The 18,564-nt window shown below is 44.4% G+C and overlaps 2 protein-coding genes across 5 annotated transcripts in view; one reads left to right on the forward strand and one right to left on the reverse strand.

Annotated features, from left to right (window-relative positions):
- The window catches only part of kst (spectrin beta chain, non-erythrocytic 5 kst), a 209,241-nt gene extending 195,010 nt beyond the window's left edge, over positions 1-14,231 (forward strand). For 2 of the 3 annotated variants that reach the window (XM_050180730.3, XM_055072201.1), the window contains exons 74-80: positions 1,472-1,693; positions 2,467-2,746; positions 4,217-4,615; positions 7,750-7,911; positions 9,502-9,627; positions 11,183-11,226; positions 12,560-14,231. In XM_050180730.3, the coding sequence (XP_050036687.1) occupies positions 1,472-1,693; positions 2,467-2,746; positions 4,217-4,615; positions 7,750-7,911; positions 9,502-9,627; positions 11,183-11,226; positions 12,560-12,796 (1,470 nt within the window). In that variant the 3' untranslated portion in view covers positions 12,797-14,231. The remainder of the gene's footprint in view (positions 1-1,471; positions 1,694-2,466; positions 2,747-4,216; positions 4,616-7,749; positions 7,912-9,501; positions 9,628-11,182; positions 11,227-12,559) is intronic. The other variant, XM_055072203.2, reaches the window with a different exon arrangement.
- LOC126533562 (probable inactive tRNA-specific adenosine deaminase-like protein 3) lies at positions 14,215-18,492 on the reverse strand. Of its 2 annotated transcripts, XM_050180720.3 has the most exons (9): positions 18,289-18,492; positions 17,946-18,077; positions 17,802-17,856; positions 17,652-17,719; positions 17,349-17,556; positions 17,183-17,282; positions 16,952-17,108; positions 16,128-16,230; positions 14,215-14,518 (listed from the first exon to the last, which is right to left on the reverse strand). In XM_050180720.3, exons 1-9 carry the CDS (start codon positions 18,335-18,337, stop codon positions 14,287-14,289), a joined length of 1,104 nt encoding a protein of 367 aa, XP_050036677.1. In that variant the 5' UTR covers positions 18,338-18,492; the 3' UTR covers positions 14,215-14,286. The 2 variants fall into 2 exon arrangements, with proteins under 2 accessions (XP_050036677.1, XP_054928179.1); XM_055072204.2 differs by lacking the exon at positions 18,289-18,492 and having other exon boundaries at positions 17,652-17,706; positions 17,946-18,076.
- Between the last annotated feature and the right edge of the window lie 72 nt (positions 18,493-18,564).

Here is an 18,564-nt window from a genome sequence, read left to right on the forward strand (position 1 = left end):
ACATTTTAATGTCTGCAAAATGGCCATTTTATCCTAGTTGATGGATTCGCGCTCTTGCTCATGTTTTCACTGCATATGAAGTACAGCACATGAGCACAAAGATTTCCGTGGATTAATGTGGGCCACGTACGATGAGGTCGCTCTCAAAAGGGAACACAGAGTCGTTATTCAAGCCAGCACGATTTGAATGTTTCAATCAACTTCTGGAGGCGGTAAACAGTGGAGGAAACAAACAGAAGGAACACACATTACGAAGTGCTAAATGTGAGGACATGGCCTGAGCAGATGCCATCAAAATTCAGGACATTACGGCAAACTGGTGTAGCAACTGCAAGGTGGCATTACTACCTGTCTTCAGTTCCTGCATCGTTTGCGGCTTACCAAGCCTCCTCGCACAGTAAGAGAATTGGAATTTAATTGGTATTTTGGTATTGTGGGTTGCTTGCAAAATGAGCTCATTTTGCTCTGTAGTGTCCCTTTAGAAGTGGATCTTGCCGTACGTAGTGACGAGCTGCTGGTATTGTTGGTACCATTCTTTAGTGTGCAGTTCCATTATCATTAAGTCATTCTGTGTCACTGCTATATTTGTGACTTCTGCAGCTGGCTTATATAGTAACTTATGTTAGTTGTTGCAGTAAACTTTTCCTGATGTCCTGAGCCCCATTTGCAAAATGTTTCATAACACAGCAACAGTTGACTCTATGTAAAGCGCTTGCTGTAGCCGAAGACATTGAGCTGGGTCGTTAGTAGATGAACACATTCATAGGAAGCACATGACCAGCTATTGCTGTACGAGTTGGTGTTAATCCCAAAAGACTTTGCAGGGCTTTTTAATAAGTGTGATAGCTTTTCTTTCTTTTTATTTTTAACCTCTTACCCCCACTCACTTTTCTCAATCTGGCTAGCTATTTGGTCTCAAAGGTGTGCCTACGTAAATTAAGAAAGAAATGCTCATCATTAGTTGGATTTGAATTAAGAAATACATGGCTGCGATATGGGTACGCTAAGACTGCGATACCGCTTCCCCACACAAAAAAATGTGTTGTAACCTTGCTATCCTAGTTCTAAATGTTCTAAATGGTTTTAATGGGTCACATTGTATGTAGTGTCACAAAATGTGAAATCCTTTCTTTCGCGTTGTAAATTAAACCTCAGACTTAATACCTAGTGCAAGGACTGGAAACCTAGGTAATTCACAACGTATTTGCAAGAGGTATACAAAATTTCAAAATTGGGAAGATATGTTTCGTGCTCTAGTATGCGCTGTAACTTACTTGCTGTCATGTGCAGTGAATCATCTACTGAGTACCGGAATCACTCTAAACATTGTAGATCTAGTATCAATAAGTATCTGCAAACGTATGAATCATGTCATTGTGCACCATAAACACTGAAATGCCATCACATTCTTCCATATAATCATCATAAACTACTTCTGATACAATTTCTTTTTTCGTGTGTGTTTTCTCAGGTGGAACTGGGTAAGAAACTGAAGCGCACCCCAAGCTTCACGACACGGCGGCGCGCTCAGAGCTTCCGACGATCGCGCACCGCTGCTGGCTTACCAGCCGTGGAGATGGAAGGCTTCCTCGACCGTAAACACGAGCTGCAGTCCGGTGGCAAGAAGGCAACCATCCGCTCGTGGAAGACGTTCTACACTGTGCTATGCGGTCAACTGCTTTGCTTCTTCAAGGCAAGCTCTCTGCTTACGTTGTTGCACAAACGCTTGGGCGAAGCAGAGCGGCTTTAAATGTCCTTCAAAGGTTCCCTACCGTGCTTTTAAAGGAAAGCTTTCTTTGCTGACCAAGGCAGATTTAGATGATGAAATGGTTCGACTGTGAAAAGGAGGAGGTGATGTGGAGAGTGGACGTTGTGAAGTTGGGGGCACTTCACTAATTGATTGATTGATTGATTGGCTCACCACAGCAGATGCATACTTTCGTTTGGTGGCAGCGGAGGAGAACGCCTCAGTGGCATGTATAGCACCAGCAACCTGTGCTGGCGCCTTGTGTGGCACTATGTTATTAGTATTATTTGCAGACAAATGGTTTTCGTGATTTATCCTAAGTCGGTAGTTTCTTTCAGAAATCTGTGGCAGCAGCTTGGAAATTAGACATGGGCACATTTTGACTATTTTTGACATCGTCTTATCGGCTGTTGCTTGATAATTTGCTCTGCCCTAGAAAGCCATTGAGCTTTCGTTAACCAAAATTCTTGTTTGAATGAGGTGACAGCAGAATGGCTTTATCGAATATATATATCAAGTAAACCTAAATTTTAAATTCGTTTCCGATAAGCAGAGTTTCGAACGATGCACATTTGAGCTGCTGCAAGTCCTCTCTATTCAACTTCTCTCCTACTGGCTGAAAGCTGTTTTGAACGTTCAGTGACAGCTCCTAGTTCTGTTGTGTTGAGAAGAATGAACGAACCCTTTTTTTTTTAAATCAATCAATCAATCTGTTCCAGGACAAAGAGGGCTTCGTGGAGAGCAACGCAGCGGCGCCCCCGGTCAGCCTGCTGCAAGCCCATTGCACGAAGGCAAGCAACTACACCAAAAAGAAACACGCCTTCCGCCTCAGACTGGCCGACGGCGTTGAATTCCTCTTCGTGGCCAACAGCGAGACGTCCATGAGCGACTGGGTCAACAAGATCTCATTCCATGCCGCTCTGCCGCCGAGCTTGCAGCTGCTCAGTTACGACGAAGCTCGCAAGAGCACCGGCCTCGGCACAAGCCTGAACGCCTCAGGTAAGTCCCGGCCGCACGGGTTTACGCGGGACATAGCGAAGTAGCCGTACTGTCAGCCAGATGTTTTGTCGTGTCTCGACCACACTGCATTACGTTGTGATCATTTGGCGATGCACGCATTTCTCATGCCTTGTGCTTTCCATGCATGCTTCCTTGCTTTCATGCATGACGCATCCGGTGTTTGCAAATCGCTAAGAGCTTGTTGTATTGTCCATGCCGCTTTCGTATGAACTGTGCTTAATGTTGCGAACAATCTTAATGTTGCTAATGTAAATGCTATGACATTTAATATACTGGGACTTGTAGACGTGTTGCACAAGCAGTCTCAATGGTCATTGAGCACATCTGTGGAAATATCCAACGAAATTTGGCCTCCTAAACTTTCTTTTTTTTTGTAGAGCAGTCGAAACAACAACGTAGTGAGCGGAGAATAGAGAATGAACTGAATATTTTCGCACCAGCTATGGTAAAATAAATATCATAGCCACGTCAATTTTCGAAATCATTGTCATTAGAATCGCTCTCAAGCAAGTACCTAGGTTTATTTGGTACTAGTGGCATTTCCTTTTATGTGTATACTTTTTAATCTTCGCAACAAGCTCGATGAATTCAAAGAAGATACCTAGCAATTATCATTGAGAATGGATGTGTGACGTCGGTATTGGTCAGAAAAGCCAATGCAGGATGACCGTGTTCACAAAGTTTAGAAATCAACTTTTGTAAGGATTATAAATTTGATTCTAACAAGTTCTCCATTATTGTAATAAGCTAGACATTGATACTGCCTTCCTTCTTAACCATGATGTGTTTTGTCCTAGTGATTATGCATTTAAGGTTACATCATTAGAAGCTGACCAGCATAATATAATCCAAGCTTCACTACCAAGCACTTTGTCATCCCACTAGTCATTTCTACACTGCACTAATATGAATTCCTCTTGCACCACGGTTAACATTGCTGATGGCACACCGCCTTCTGCTGCACTAATCCAGCACTGCTTGAAGACTATACAAAAGTTTTTGCCGGTTGAACTGAGGTTGCGGTGCTTTCGATCCTTTCGCCTCCACGCCGCTTCAAAAAGCGAGCAATGCTGCATGTCCGGAGCACACAGAACAACCAAAGCACCCAATGCACCTTGGCGCACTGCAGCTTCTTGATTTTTTTTTCTTGTCTTGGGTCGTCGGCAAGTTCTCTCTCGCTCGCTCTCTGGTGGAACGCGACATGGCGGAGACTGGTCCACCGCGCTGCATGTGTCATCTATGACTCGGGCTTCTTCTCCTTGACCACCTCGAAGCGGAACCTTCTACTCTCTCATCACTGCAGCATCCCGAACATTTCACCATCTCTGGTTGGCAAGAACAGCCGTACTTGTCGCGTCGAGCTTGCCGTTGCTGACCCTGCGTCGCCCTTTCTTTCTTTCCCATCTGTCCTCTCTCTCGCACTCTTCGTCGACGACGTCACGTGACCAGCGCCGAACGTGTCGCACCGACCACCTTCTTCGGCCGACAGCGACACAAGCGGAACGCCGCTGGCCGACAGGCGAAGACGGGACCAGTCGTCTACGCCGAGCCCTTGCTCCTCACCGGAAATGAGGCACACGGTGGTGTCGTCCCACCCTCAGGGCGGTGTTGGCGCAGCGACGGGGCTGCCGCCACAAGTGGCGACGCGGGTCGAAAGGGAGAAGCCCCCGATTCCGCCCCGAAACTCGTCTATTCGTTCTTCGGCGTCGTTCAACGTCCCGGACAGTGCAGGCTCATCGGTCAAGAGCAAGATTCAGATGTTTCAACAGTCGGCGCACGGCGCCACCACCCCTGCACCACCACCATCCTACTCCGGCATGCTGCCATCACGAGGCAGCTCCCATGCTGGTATGGATGCTGGTTCCTTAAAAAAAAAAAATTACGTATAGTTGGTTTCTCTCTGCAAGACTGGGTCTTTTTGCCTGGGCAGTCTCACAGGCGACCTTGTTTTTCAAACTTGTAATACTTCGCTGTTGGTGGCGCCGGATGTGCCTTCAGATGATCTGCAGGGATGTTCAAAGCTGGGACGCAGAGCATTGTGTCATTAGTCTTGTCTCTGCTACGTTGAAGTAATGTTTTTCCGAGCTGAGCTAGAGCGGAACTGGGAACTGCGTGCAACTTCCCATGTAGAAAATGACTGTTGCCAACAAAGCTCATGGCATGGGAGTAACACAAGTCACATAACGCTTAAGCACTGCAAGACCAGCTTGAATCAGTCTTTTTTTATTATGAAATGTGTGTCCTCCCAAAAAAATGCTGTTAGTGAATGCTCCTTTGCAGGCTCTGAAAGGATTGAAATGTGAGCCAGACGTGACTGTTACCTGGTGTGGTTCAATCGTAGTTCGTCTTTAGAGACACAACGGGGCCTGGCACAAGCAGTCTGAAAAGTCAAATAAAACAAGATTAACAGCAGTTGCACTGCGACTTGTCACATGGATGGCAACGAAGCGAATTCTTTTACAATGCTAGCACAATTTTCTTGTCTTTACTTGCTAACACTACTCATATCCTATTAGAGATGCACAGTTTATGTGCAGCTGCGCTTGGTTTAACGGCCGCAAAGAAAAGCTGTACAAAAACAATAAATTAAAAAAAATTTTTGGCTGGAACTAGGGACTGGCTGAGAAGCATTTAATGTAAACTTACAGTATGCTTTCTTTTTAGCTGCAAATCTGTGCTCAGGTGAATGCGCATTGTCCATTTGCAGCAACTTCGACTAGGTCAGGTAGATGTCTTATCAGTTTGTGCGCAGAGTTTGTGACAGTCTCTGTTACTCCGATGTAAAGTTCTGTCCCTCCATACCCAGCCAGACATACACCTACCCCGAATCTGCTGCCTTTTTCTATTCTCAAGACGATTAACTACGGCAGTTGCGAGAGATGTTTGTGACACAGGAAGGAGGTTGCAACACCGAGTGCTTGACTTGTCGAGCTTTCTCGTTTTTTTAAAAGTGTTTACGTGAACTCAAAAAAGACTGTGAAGAATGCGTTTCTTGCACTCTTGTTTTTGCGGCAGCCATGCACTAGCCATTCCCGCTTTACACACTGCCTCCCCCCTTGCATTTGCCACCGCTTCGAACCTCTGGCTTAATCAAGTTATCCCTGCATTTGGTTTCAGTGTGTTTTGTCGTCTTTGCACGTGAAATGTAGCCTCTTGTCTAGTAGTAGTAGTTGTTCTTCGTCTGTCTGTTCTGTCCGTATGGTCTGCATTACCAAGTACTGCATAGCCCTGTAGTATCTCGTCCTCTGTTGTGAAGTAACGCAAAGCTCCAAACAAAACTGGTGCAGGTTTCTCATGAAGAATGTTTCAGTTTGAGAAACATGTGTCTTGGTTCGAGAGGTCGCTAGTGGCTACGCTGAAGTCTTTTTGGAGCAGTTGCTCTACCTAATGGGCTAAATATGAACTTACTACTGCAAACGTCAAAAGCCACAACCGTCTATTAAACTACGCTTGAGTGAGAGCTTCGGGAACGGCCTGGCACCCTTCCTATCGTCTCTCGTCAGCTGAAGCGCAGCATATCAAAATGTCGCTACTCCAATCGCCAGTCATTTGTGATAATCTTTTTTCTGTTGTTACTGTACCCCTGCATTGCTAACTGTAAGGGTGCATTAATGAGAGACTTAAATATGGCTACTTTTGATTTTAGCTTCTACAAAAGCATGCTTTTTACAAGCATGTTTGCAAAAGTTCGTTAGCCTTAGCAATATTTCGGGTCTGAAGTTCTTTGCACTTGCCAGTTATTATAAGCCATGCTCTAGGCATAGTTGACTGGGTAAAGTTGGCATGATTCGATGCAAATCTTTTATAATATGAAGTGAACTATTGTTCTAGGGTAGAAGTTCCAGTTACATTTGACTTCCCTAGGCAGTGAACCTGCATCCTGAAGTTAGGTGTCTCAAAACAAGCAGCTCACAGTTGTTTAAAAAATTTTGACAAAGCTTAAGCCAAGACTTTGCAGGTTTTCTGAGCCTTTGCCTCAGACGTGTTCATGCTGCTGTTATCCTTGGCTTTTTTGGCCACCCGTCGTTCTGCGATGGAAAACTTTGCATCTGAAAGAACATGGTCTTTGAAAGTGAAATTAGATTGAGTGATCTGATGTTTAGAGAGAAAAAGAAAGAAAAATGTTGCTGCAAGACAGGCGATTACGCATGTAGTAAGGCTCTACACGAAATAAAATGGAATTTGTGAGATATTGCAATAATACTTTCAATCGGTTAATGGAGCCATGAGAGGCCACTTGGTAAAATGGACTGCGACAAATGTTTTTGGTTGGTTGCATGCATTACATTGTCACGGAGGCTGTGATTTGTCTGAAGGCATTGTTAAACCAGAACAGCGAATCAAAATTGCTGATTTCTTCACTAAATCAGCAGAAATAATGCATCACCTATGGAAGCATGTTCTTGGGGAGTGGAGATAACTCAATAAATTTAGAGTTTCTTTATATTGAAGTTTGCTAAATTAGGAGTTCCGAGTATTGTTATTCACTGTTCTACACTGATCTGAGATCTGTGCCATTAAGCATTAGCTTAAAACTGACACCCACCATGGTTGCTTAGTGGCTATGGTGTCGGGCTGCTAAGCAGAAGGTCGTGGGATCGAATCCCGGCCACGGTGGCCACATTTCAATTGGGGGCAAGATGCGAAAACACCCGTGTACTTAGATTTAGGTGCACGTTAAAGATCCCCGGTGGTCCATATTTCCGTAGTTCCTCACTACGGCGTACCTCGTAATCAGATTGTGGTTTTGGCATGCAAGACCCCATAATTTAATAATTTTAACACTGACATTGCTCAGACTGCATTGTGCAGTTGTACGATTTGAGCAGCACTGCTTGTTCTTTTTGTCCGGCGGAAAATTGCGCGGCACCGGGATTCGAACCACGGACCTCTCGCACGCGAGGCGTGTGTTCTACCTCTACGCCACTGCTGCACTGTTTGTTGAGAACGTTTAAAAAATTGCTTCAACTTTCGGCGAACAGGCAACCTTTTAGCCGAGGAGGTAGCCAACAGGTCCTCGGTGGATGGCCATTCGCCCCCGAATGTGCACAATGGTTACGGAAGCCGCCCATCGTCCATGATTGGGACGCCACCAACAACAAATCGAACTTCGGCAGACGGCTACAGCTCAAGCGGTCTTGAAGGCAAGTTGGTTCTTTCTAAACATGCAAGAATGATTGCTGTGACAGCAGTTAATGGTAAAGAAATTAACACACGCATTAATTAAGCCTCTATGTCCCAAAGCTGCTCTGTGGTGGTGTGCTTCAGATTAACTTATAACCCTGTCACAAAAGTGAACTAAGCTTCTTTTGTTTTACGCTGAAGGGCTGAGGGACCACTTGAAAAAAAAAAAAATGTTTTGCTACTGACACACTAACCAACGCAGCAAAGAGCATGGAGCTGCTTCTTTAAACGGAAACTGACAAAACATTATAAAAATAGTCTGTCTGGTCAAATTGTGCCTCTGCTAAATATAAAATAATTTTTGCGAGCACTAAAATTATTAGTAAGGCACATTGTGTCTCATCAAGCTTTGTGTTGTCGAAGGGTTGCACATGAGGTTGTCTGTTTAGGCCCATGAAGGAGTTCAGATATACTTTACTGAAAAGCAGATACTCCCTTGTCAGATGTCAACACACAGAGACGCTTTCCTGATACATGTTCCCTTGTCCAGAGGCCTTCGGAAAGCCTGTGCTTGGAGGTGTATTCAACTGCCTTGGGATATTTTAACATGCACCTAGATCTAGAAGTGCGCTGGCATTTTTGTTCTGCCCCAATTGCAACGCAGCTGCAACGACTGGGAATAGAATCTGTGACAGCATGCACAGCAGCAGAATGCTGTGGCCACTGAGACACCATGACAGGTGCAAGGTGAATGTCATGGACGACAGCTACGCCTTTAATCATTCAACTTGCCATGATAGCTCAGTGGCTGTGGTGTTTTGCTAAGCATAAGTCATGGAATCAATTCCTGGATATACCGGTCACATCCTGATGGTAACGGAAGGAAAAACAAAGACATCCGTGGATTTAGATTCAGCTAAACTTTCATAAAAAGAGTGGATGGTCATAAATAATCCAGAGCCCTTTACTATGTGGCATCTCCCATAGCACTATGTTAAGGGGCCACTAAAGAGAGACACCAAATCAGTTTGAACCGATAAGGCACTCTTTCAAAACTCTATTTTTATTAATTTCACGGTAACAGGTCGATTATTATGAGAGAAAACGAAAAGTCATAGTTCTGTGTATTATTGAATTTCACGGCAAAACTGCAGCACTGCTACGTCATTGTGACATCAAAAATTTTAATGTATCTCATTTTTTTTTATTTAGGCTGTCATACTACAGTATAAGTCTTCAAAACTTGCTAACTTGTGTGTTTGGCTTATTTAGAATGCAATGCACTCAACTTTCCCCGATAAAAATATTTTAATAGGCCCGAGCAAATGCCGTCAAAATCCACGACATCATGGCAAGTGGGTGCGGGAACTTCAAGTCAGCGCTGTCACATGTCTTTTGTCTTGGAATCATTTCCGGCTTATCAAACCTACCCTCGCCAAAACTGTGCCATTTCTGGTATTGCAGAAGGGTAATTTTACTAATGCAGCTCAGATAAACTTTTCTCTTCAGTCAGCGTCCCTTTAAGCCCCGTCTATCAGTCAATCAATAGCGATCATTCTAATGGTCGCTTGCACATTTGAAACCCCCGAGCATCCGTCTTGCTGATGCAGACTCTCCTCCAACCTATGTGGCCCCGCCTTTGCCGAGCCAACCCCCACCGAAGCCGCGTCGGCCGGAGGACTCGGACTCGGACATCGCGGGGACCCTTTCCGACGGTGACCAGGAATGGAGGAGAGGTAAATTGCAGTTTGATGCAGCACCTCCCTCGCCTTCGCACAATCATCATTGCATCATTGCCTCATCGTTCTATTAAAGTGCCGGCATGTTTGTTTTATTTACCGACTACTCTTCCCACCTGATCTTTTGCATGTTCTCTATACTATCGGTGCTTGGTGACTACCTAAGAGTTCAGTGCAGTCAAGCATTCCTATAGCAAAGTTGCATCTGACATGAAAATACCTGTTATGTCCTATATTAGTTACAAGCACACAGAGAGAGAGAGAGAGAGAGAGAGAGAGAGACTCTAATAAATACTAGAGAGGTTTGGCTGGCAGCACGCCTAACATGCTACTCCAGATGGGTATGATAAAGAATGAAATGATATGCAGAGTTCACAACCGAGATATGCGAAACACACAGAAAACGCCACAACACTAAACAAACTAAAGGATCTCTTTGAGACCAGTGCCTCTGAGCAAGTGTAAAGGTATCTTCGTTGTGCGAGATGCACAGGCAGCGTTTGTTCATGGGCACGTAATCATACATTTGCTACAGACTGACACTGGTAAAAAATACCTTAGAATTACTTCGGTATAGCCTATCATTTGTTATATCCATGTTAAATACATCATGCACATCATTGTTTTACTCTGAAAGCTCCACTGCGCCTGCATTGAGTGCTTCTGTTGCAATGTCGGGGAGATTAGCAAACATAATCGGCTGGTACAGTGCCTTTGGAAACAACAGCGAGTGATTAAGCAGAAGTTGTGGTAGATCATTGTCTTCAAATTATGTTTCGACCATTATTGTGCTCATGACAGGCCCTTCTGTATTGTATTTCTACAGACTTTGACCTGTACTGATGGCAGATCAATTTACTTGGGATTCTAATGTGTGTATGTATATCCATTGCGTGTTTCTAACAAAGGTTATCTAATCTCACGAAAACGTTGTACGATGGCAGTTACTAATGGCAAAAATAGCGGCGTTAAAAAAAGTCCTATACAGCGTTTTCCTTTGACATCTCGATTGGTGAGGAATTGATGTGCTGAACTTACAAGGACTACAGACTGCAGATTTGGATTTGGAAGTCATGCCTAAGTTTATTAGCATTTATTTTCTCTGAAGGGCTTCGTATTGAATTTATGCTATTCTAAGAATTGGCAAGTCAGTTCTGCAAAAATTCGCAAAGTGTAAGAAATGTTGTGAAAACAAAAATGAAATTACAAAGGAAGCCCATACGGGTTTTTCTATAAGTTTTACAGTTTGAGGAATATTCAACCTGGACATAGAACGGAGCTCATATTGTAAAGATTGTTCAAAATCACAACCCATCAGTAGACATGATAGCTGACTGCTCCTGACAAAAGAATAGGCTGTACACCACTGCATTCTGTAGACCTTCGCAGTGCTCTCACATTTATAGATGTTCTGTGCAGCAGTGTTTAAAGTTGTTGTTTTTATTTCCTTTACCTAATACTCGTTTTTTATTTTTTTCGCACCTTAATACACACACGTCACCTGCACAGAACAGCATTGTGACTTTTCTTTTTAACTCTCTCTTCCACCCAGGTTACAGCAAAAACCGTGGAGAGGAGAAAGTACAGTACAGAGAGGTATGCTTTCAGCTCACTGTTGTTCTTATACTGTACCTCTGCGTAGTCGACATTTTCAACGTCAGACTGTCGGCATCACCTTGAATGTGGTAACGCAAGACAGGTTTAAGGCGGCGGAAATGAGTCACTTTCCCCCAAATCGGGTGAACAAAAGTGTGTTCACACACTTTTGTTCACCCGATTCGTGAACCCAAATCGTGAACAAAAGTGTGTGGACCGTGTGCTCCCTGAAAAAAAATTTATTTATTCATTATTCAGATGCACAAACTGAAATTGACGAGTGCATTGGAAAGCTTGCAATGCCAGGTTTGTACTGCAGTTCTCAGTGTAAAGTAACATTCTTAGGCGAAGAAGAAAACCGTCTCTGTCAAGGGACCCCTGGTCCGTATACTCTTGCTCGGGAGAATACACGCCTTGGGTACTCTTGGTGCTGTCATGTGCATTGTTCTTCGCACTGTACTGTCAAAGTTCCTGTGCATTTTCCTGTACATACATCTACTATGTACAAAAGCATGTACAACTTTCAAAAGGAAGTCAGTAAACAGTAAAGGACATTTAAGTAGACAAGGGTGAATATCAATTTTCTTTTTAGTACAATATAAATAACACCTTTTTGTGCGATGTAATGACAGAAACATGCAGACTTTAATACATGTGAACATCATTCTATATTAACTGTGGCAATATTTTGTTATTCAAAAACTATTCGACATGATATGCTTCTAGCACTGTCCAATTACTATTTGATTCAGTATCAAAAATCACTACTTTGCATGCCCCTAAAGATATTTTTTCAATGCAAGCCCAGTGACAATTTCGGCTTTGTGCACAGCACAATTGATCAGGTGCTATATTTAAAGGGGGCTCTCCTTAGAACAAACTCCATTTTATTCCAACAAATTTCTGGTCCCCCTTAAGGTTCAAATTATTAAGGTTCTACTGTACTTGACCCAGATCGCTCTGACAGGAAGCACCCATGAGGTGCATTTGGAATGCTGCAAGATGACAGGAAAATTCGGGAGGCGACATCAATGTGCCAATCCACCGCACAATGTTACATCTTCGTCTGTGTGCTTGGGTAAAGAAAAGCAGTTTTTACCATGATGTGTGTGAGGAGATGGTTTATTTTTCCACATACACAGAGAGCGTGCTGCCCTCGGCATTTAACCATGGTACTTAAACAAAAAATTGCATTTCACATTTGGAACATTACACTCGGTAATAATAATTGACTTCAAGAACGCTTACACCCTTAGAGTGTCAGGAGGGTATTTACTATCAAAATGCACTAGTGACTCGCCCTAACCGCCGCCTTTTCGCACCGTCTCCACAGACGTACCACCCACGAGGTGACACCCCGTCAGGTGCCACAGTGGCCCGGCACGCGTCACTGCCGGGCAGCGGGAATCCCCCGGCAAACCTAGCCAGCAACTTGCAGCAGTACTCGGCGACCTTGGACCACCGACACCAAAGGGTACCGTCGTCGGAAGGCTCGTCGGAGGGCGACTACGGTGACAAGAAGTCTCGCGACCGCAAGAAGGGTGTTCTGTCCCTCTTCCGGAAGCGCTGAAGCCGATGCAGCCGTGGCCCCAAACTTTGCTTAGGGCTCGAGACGACGTCTCGGAGTTGTGTTTAAACTGGCACGCAAAACACGAAAAGCTCATTAAAGGGGTATAGAGTCAAGATCGCCAAAAAAAAAAAAAAAGAAAGAGAGAAACAAAACAGAGACGCCTTGCAGCAAATAAGTCTGTAGGAACTATTTTACGAGAGAAGATGCCCAGTCTTGTACCTCTTGATCTTACCACTGTGCAATTTTGACATTTTCTTGTCTACCCTGTGGTGCTAAGGCAGCTTTCAGCTTAAAATTTTGACAGCTATAACTTGGAACAGTTTCTGTCTTTGATATAATGATCTTATTTTACTTTTAGCTTTCTGGAACCCAGGAACTATGCATTTTAACTTAACACTGCTACAAGTATGTCCGACAAAGTAGCGACACTTTACGTTGTTCGGTCGTCAAGCCAGATGCAAATTTATTTTTGTGTTCCTTCGTGCAAGTTCAGTTCTTTTCTTACCAGGTGCCTTCATTCTTTTTTGTTTCACACGCAGCCACGTTCTGCTCGACAGGATGCAAATCACACTGCGGCATCGTAAACTCGCTCAAAAAGTGTTGACGTGCAGCTTTAGTTGTTAGTCATACAGGAATGTCTTTTTGTCGTCCTCCAAACCTGCGCCGTATTGCAAAGTGACAAGTCACGACGAAGTCCAGGTCTTTGTGTACAAGCACCTTGTGTATAGTTTACCCCGTCCCTTTTTTTTTTTTCCGCCACCATAGTTATATATTTTATATATATATGTATATGTATACATACTTATATGTATTATGAAGCTATACTCACAAGAACAGTGCCTTGTTTTTGCACGAGTTGCCACGAATGCACTGACGACACTGTCATTTTGAGTGTAGGGAGGTGTTCCAGAGCTAATAATAAAGGGCAACTAAAAATTTCTGGTGGATGCCGTTACCGGGTCCTCAGAACATAGAACAGTGGTACAAACGTAACACATTGCAGCTGCGTTGTGGAAGGCTTTGGGTGTGGATTGATGAGAGTGATGCCAGGGCCAGTTTATATCGCTATGGGTTGGTGCAACTTTTTTTATTACCGCAATTGCTCCGGACTGTGTATAGATAGATGTGTCTGCCTTTTGGTTAGAAAGGCCTACGAAAATACTATAGCGCTGAATATACAATGTGCTGTTGTAATGTGAAGAAGATGTTCAGTGAAAGTATGCTGTATTTTTTTTTTTTCTACTTAGTCTACTCTGGAAGAGTGGACCGTTGCTTTGCCTTCGAAGGAGATGAACAATACTGTGCTTTGTAAAGTGTACTTGTCTCGAGTTCTGAAAGTGTGGGACTCTACTTAAAAACGTCGTGGGACTCGAATAGGAAGAAGGCTTCGTGTCTCATGAAAAAAATAAAAGCCAAACTTAACATGAAAAGTAAATGTGTTTCCATTTTTATTTACTGGACCAAGCAAGCGATGTGTCGTGCTGAAGATTTCAGCGGTCGTTGACTGTAGTTGCACTCGGTGCGGCGGCTTCCGCACAGTTTTCCGCAGTGCGGTCGGAGAGAGCAGCGCACTGTTCCTCCAGAAGTCCGCGCCACACTTGAAAGTGGTGATTGAGGCCAGGTTGAACGTGCAGCTTCCGGAGCGAACCCAAGGCGCCTCGTGACGTGGGGCACCCGTAAAAGACCCGGCGCACTCTTGAGTGAACCAGTGCCATGGCACACCTAAGGAGAGTTCGGAAATGTAAAGCAGGTTTAGAAGTGCACGAATTTCAGACACGCACATCGTACAGGCCTGATAGCACAACTGTCGCGATGTGTCAACCCTTTATAGACGAGCGTTGCATACAGGCAACACACCAGAAAAAGAAAAAGAAAAAAAGCAACTTGACGAGTTTCAATATCGAGTACAAAGTTTTTTACAAGGCTAAATGCTTTTGGCCAACACTGAATAACAGGGAGCAAGCATCGTTTTTTGGTTTAGAGCAGGAACACGAGACCAGGAAGAGGTCTGGAACATGACTGGCTTTCTTTCGGAAAACTCGATTAGAGGAGACAGACCGGTATAGCATCTCGTGCTGCAGTGGAGTCGCACACGTGATGTAACGCAAACAAAATGCACACCTATGGTTAACATTTGACGAGAGCTGCCTGTACAAATCCCAAATCAAGCCAAAGGTAGCTTGGAGTGAAGCCCACTTTCAGCTTTCTGCCTGTTGTTGCTCAACCCTATTGCTCAAAAAGGTTCTGCAAAATATTTGTTTCTTTTTGTTGATTATGCTCATTCTTGACGTGCTGTGCACATTTAGATTGAAAATAAACATTTTTGGGGGGCATTTATATGTTCCGTCATTAAATGGTTAACATGGGTAGTGGGCCAGTTGGCATGTCATTTACAATTGCCGATTAAGACAACCCTGTATGTCAGATTCTCAAACTGTCAACCAAATAAGAAAGACCGTTGGATTTGCATGCAGGAATCAGAATATTCATGCAGCACTATTGATTATCTGATGCCAGTAATGTTGTATTGACACAATTTTCACTTTCTTTCCCACACTGTAGTCATCGCAAGTTAAACTGTGTGGATTAACATTTCAAAGCCATTTTGGAAATCTCCGGACTGATTTCGACCACCTGAAATTCTTTAGTGTGCACCCGAAGCACAGTACACAAGCTTTCTTTAATTCTGTCCCTGTTGGAATGCGACCGTCACGACCTCAGGCTCGCCAGGAGAACGCCACGGCCACTAGGTTAGCACAGCAGGTAGCCTCGACAGATTTCCGCAAACATCTTCACAGGGAACTTGAGCAGTGTACAGGCATGCAAGAGCGCCGGCAGTCAAACAGCTCCCAACGTGGCATAAACAGGTCAGCAATGAGTTGGAAATACACAAACAGCAGAACAATGAAGACACTGCAGCGTGCACCTTCCTTGCTGCATTCCTCAAGCAGCTCCCAAGCATCACTAACCCCTTAAGGGCTCGTTCCTTATGAAACAACTGTACCATTACAGGCCATTTTCTCTCGAGCAGACACCGTGATCCCCTACGCACAAGGATCACCTACTGCCAATTAGCACAAAAACATTTTCCTCATTAATGAGGGCAGAGAACTGAGCAGTTACTGCCATCTAAGGCCTCTGTTCATCACAAGCCCATTTTGGAAGTGTCGAAATGCCCACAATGAGGATGACGAGATCGACTTTTCATAAACGAAAAAGAAGTGGCAATCACTCTTGGCGAGCTGAAGTCATCTGGATCACATGAGGGATTTGATGTGTACTAACAAGTTCTGCGCACTTCCCCATCATAATAAACAATCGGCCCACTCACATTGTGCATGGTTCATGAGTGATGTAGAAGTCGTAGCCAGTGCAAAGGTAAGGTGCTTTTTTGTCCACTTCCAGATCTTGCGGTGTGACTTCACAAAGAATGTCTGCAGGAAAAAAAAAAAAAAAGTCTGAAAGAAGGAAACCTTGTTTAAGTTGATTAAGCAGGTGTAACTTAAGAAATTGGGAATTTACATTTTGCCATGCTGTGCAGTCAATATATGAATTACGGGTACTCTTATCCTGATAACTGAATCCTTCGAAACAGATGAGGAAACCCTGTCGCTAGAGTTCACGGGTATCATGTGGTCACTTTGGCTGCGTTGATCTGGCCGACACTGTCTGGCCATATCAACACAGCTCGACCAATGCAGTGCATTGTAAAAGCGTGTGGTCAGGTTTTGTAAGAATGGTTATAAAGGACTGCATTACACAGATCTCCACTACGTAGATGTGCCATGAAAGTTGCCTTGCTGTGTAAGCATATGTACTGATTTCTTTATTTAATTTTTTTCATTCTCTTTATAGACTGCAGCCATTCACGAGACTTCTTTAACAGAGATAGTCGGGCTAGTTGGTGGTCGATATTGGATATTGGCTTGGATATTGATATTGGATATTGGTGATCGATATTGGCTTCCTTCTTTGTCCGTTGTTGTTTGCACAGTTACATGATGCATTCCAACACGAGACTTCCCCAAGCTTTCTTGTGCAGGGACAAGTACTCACTTGAACTAGTTCGCCAAAAAGGAACCACATTGCCTCTCTTGAAAAGAAACCAGCACACTTAGTGCCAGTCCTTTCTCACTAGCCAAGTGCACAACTCACTTTCAGCCATCAGCGGCCATGCTCCTCCACCGTGATGCCTAGCAACCATGTCCACTGCAACCATCACAGCATGCTTCACAGGATGATTTTTGTCCCCAGTCGCTATGACTAGCAGTGTCGATGTGTCTGGGTTGACGACGACAACTCCAACACCTGCCTTGACCAAAGAGTGACGAACATTAAGAAAGGTTTTTACTACCGTGGTAGACGGGGAAAAGTGAAAGTTGTTACCAGGCCTTTCCGAGCAGCTTCAATAGCCAACATCATGTACCCTTCCATGTCTTCCTTGTCCTTAGCCGTAAAAAAGTTGCCGCCAAGAATCTTTGCAATCCTGCAACAAAACAACATTACGGATGCATCAAGTCCTGCTAGGTAAATGCTATAGCATATTCCGTACAGCTTGTCTTCATGAAACTGCGTTGGCCAGAGTGAGTTTGATGCTTCGAACTGGCATCTTGTCAGCGGTGCATGCTGAGGTACATCCACTTCCATCACATCCTTGGACAGACCTTTGGTAAGGGATGGGTCGGCATCTAGCACATCTTCGATGGTCTTCACGCTGTCCAAGTCGTCATGTTTGCGTGGGCGAAGTATGATCTGTATTCCTAAGAGTACAGAACAGCGACAGGCGCACAGTATGAGCACCGTTACGGTTACGTCAGCATAACTGTTGACGTAACAGGAAACCTAATCAACAAACCTGTCGCTGCGCTGCGCACTCTTTTCAGGTGCTGCAGCTCGCCCAAGGGTACCATCTGGGAAAGCCATCTAGTTAAAAATAATAAAAAAAAAAAATAACGCAATCCCGAATAAGACTCTACATAGATCATAATGACGGCGCTTCACTCACTTCACGAGTCGTGACGTCTCTTTGCGATCGATGATTTGTCCGACATAGACAGGGACTGCGAAAAGGAAAGTTGAACAATTCCATTGGCCGGGCTAGCAGGAACGCGACATGCGGGCTGAGTGCAGGACACCAAGATGACTATACCTGTGACAACCTTCCGGCGGTACTCGTCTGCCAGTACAGGCCATAGCTGTAATTTTGAGTTTGACGAATTCATTGCCGATGACAGTCTTGTGTCATCTGGCTTTGGCTTCTTCACCAGTTTTTCGTCTCCATCTGTAAAGCGCACAGGTCAGCAGATGGAGTGAGCTAGCTCCTTCGCCGTCATGTACTACTGCTAGTAGTAAGTCTGACCCAAGAGACGATTACATCGCGCTACTGGAACACACTATACAGCAGCATTCAGTCTCCAAACTCCGCATATAAACTTATTTTTCGCGAGAACTACAGGTGATTTTCTATCGCGTAGAGGATGACAGAACCACACCTGCGATAGTTTTTCGCTTTGCAGCAATCGGTCCCGCAGCACGTTCCATGTGTCAGAACAGATCCCAATGACCTAGTCATCACAACAGACAACCCAAAACGTCCGCACAAAATCGCGCAAGATCACGATCCGTTCTACATATCGTACACAAAACACGCAACCCGCGCGCACATGGCCCCCGTTTAGCTCAGCTCGGCTCCGTCTTCTTTCGACTTATAGCTAGCAAGATAGGTCGGATACTAGCTGGATACTGGTCGGTCTTGTCATCTGGCTTCG

This window comes from Dermacentor andersoni, chromosome 7 (assembly GCF_023375885.2).
Source record: "Dermacentor andersoni chromosome 7, qqDerAnde1_hic_scaffold, whole genome shotgun sequence".
Lineage (NCBI taxonomy): Eukaryota > Metazoa > Arthropoda > Arachnida > Ixodida > Ixodidae > Dermacentor > Dermacentor andersoni.

What these genes read in the sequence shown, in the direction of transcription:
- LOC126533562 (XM_050180720.3), bottom strand. Translation starts at nt 18,337, where the DNA reads ATGGAACGTGCTGCGGGACCGATTGCTGCAAAGCGAAAAACTATCGCA. An exon ending in CCGCCGGAAGGTTGTCACAG is followed by an intron (nt 17,857 to 17,945) that starts GTATAGTCATCT and finishes TCCTTTTCGCAG; the next exon opens with TCCCTGTCTATGTCGGACAA. An exon ending in AGTGCGCAGCGCAGCGACAG is followed by an intron (nt 17,557 to 17,651) that starts GTTTGTTGATTA and finishes CTGTACTCTTAG; the next exon opens with GAATACAGATCATACTTCGC.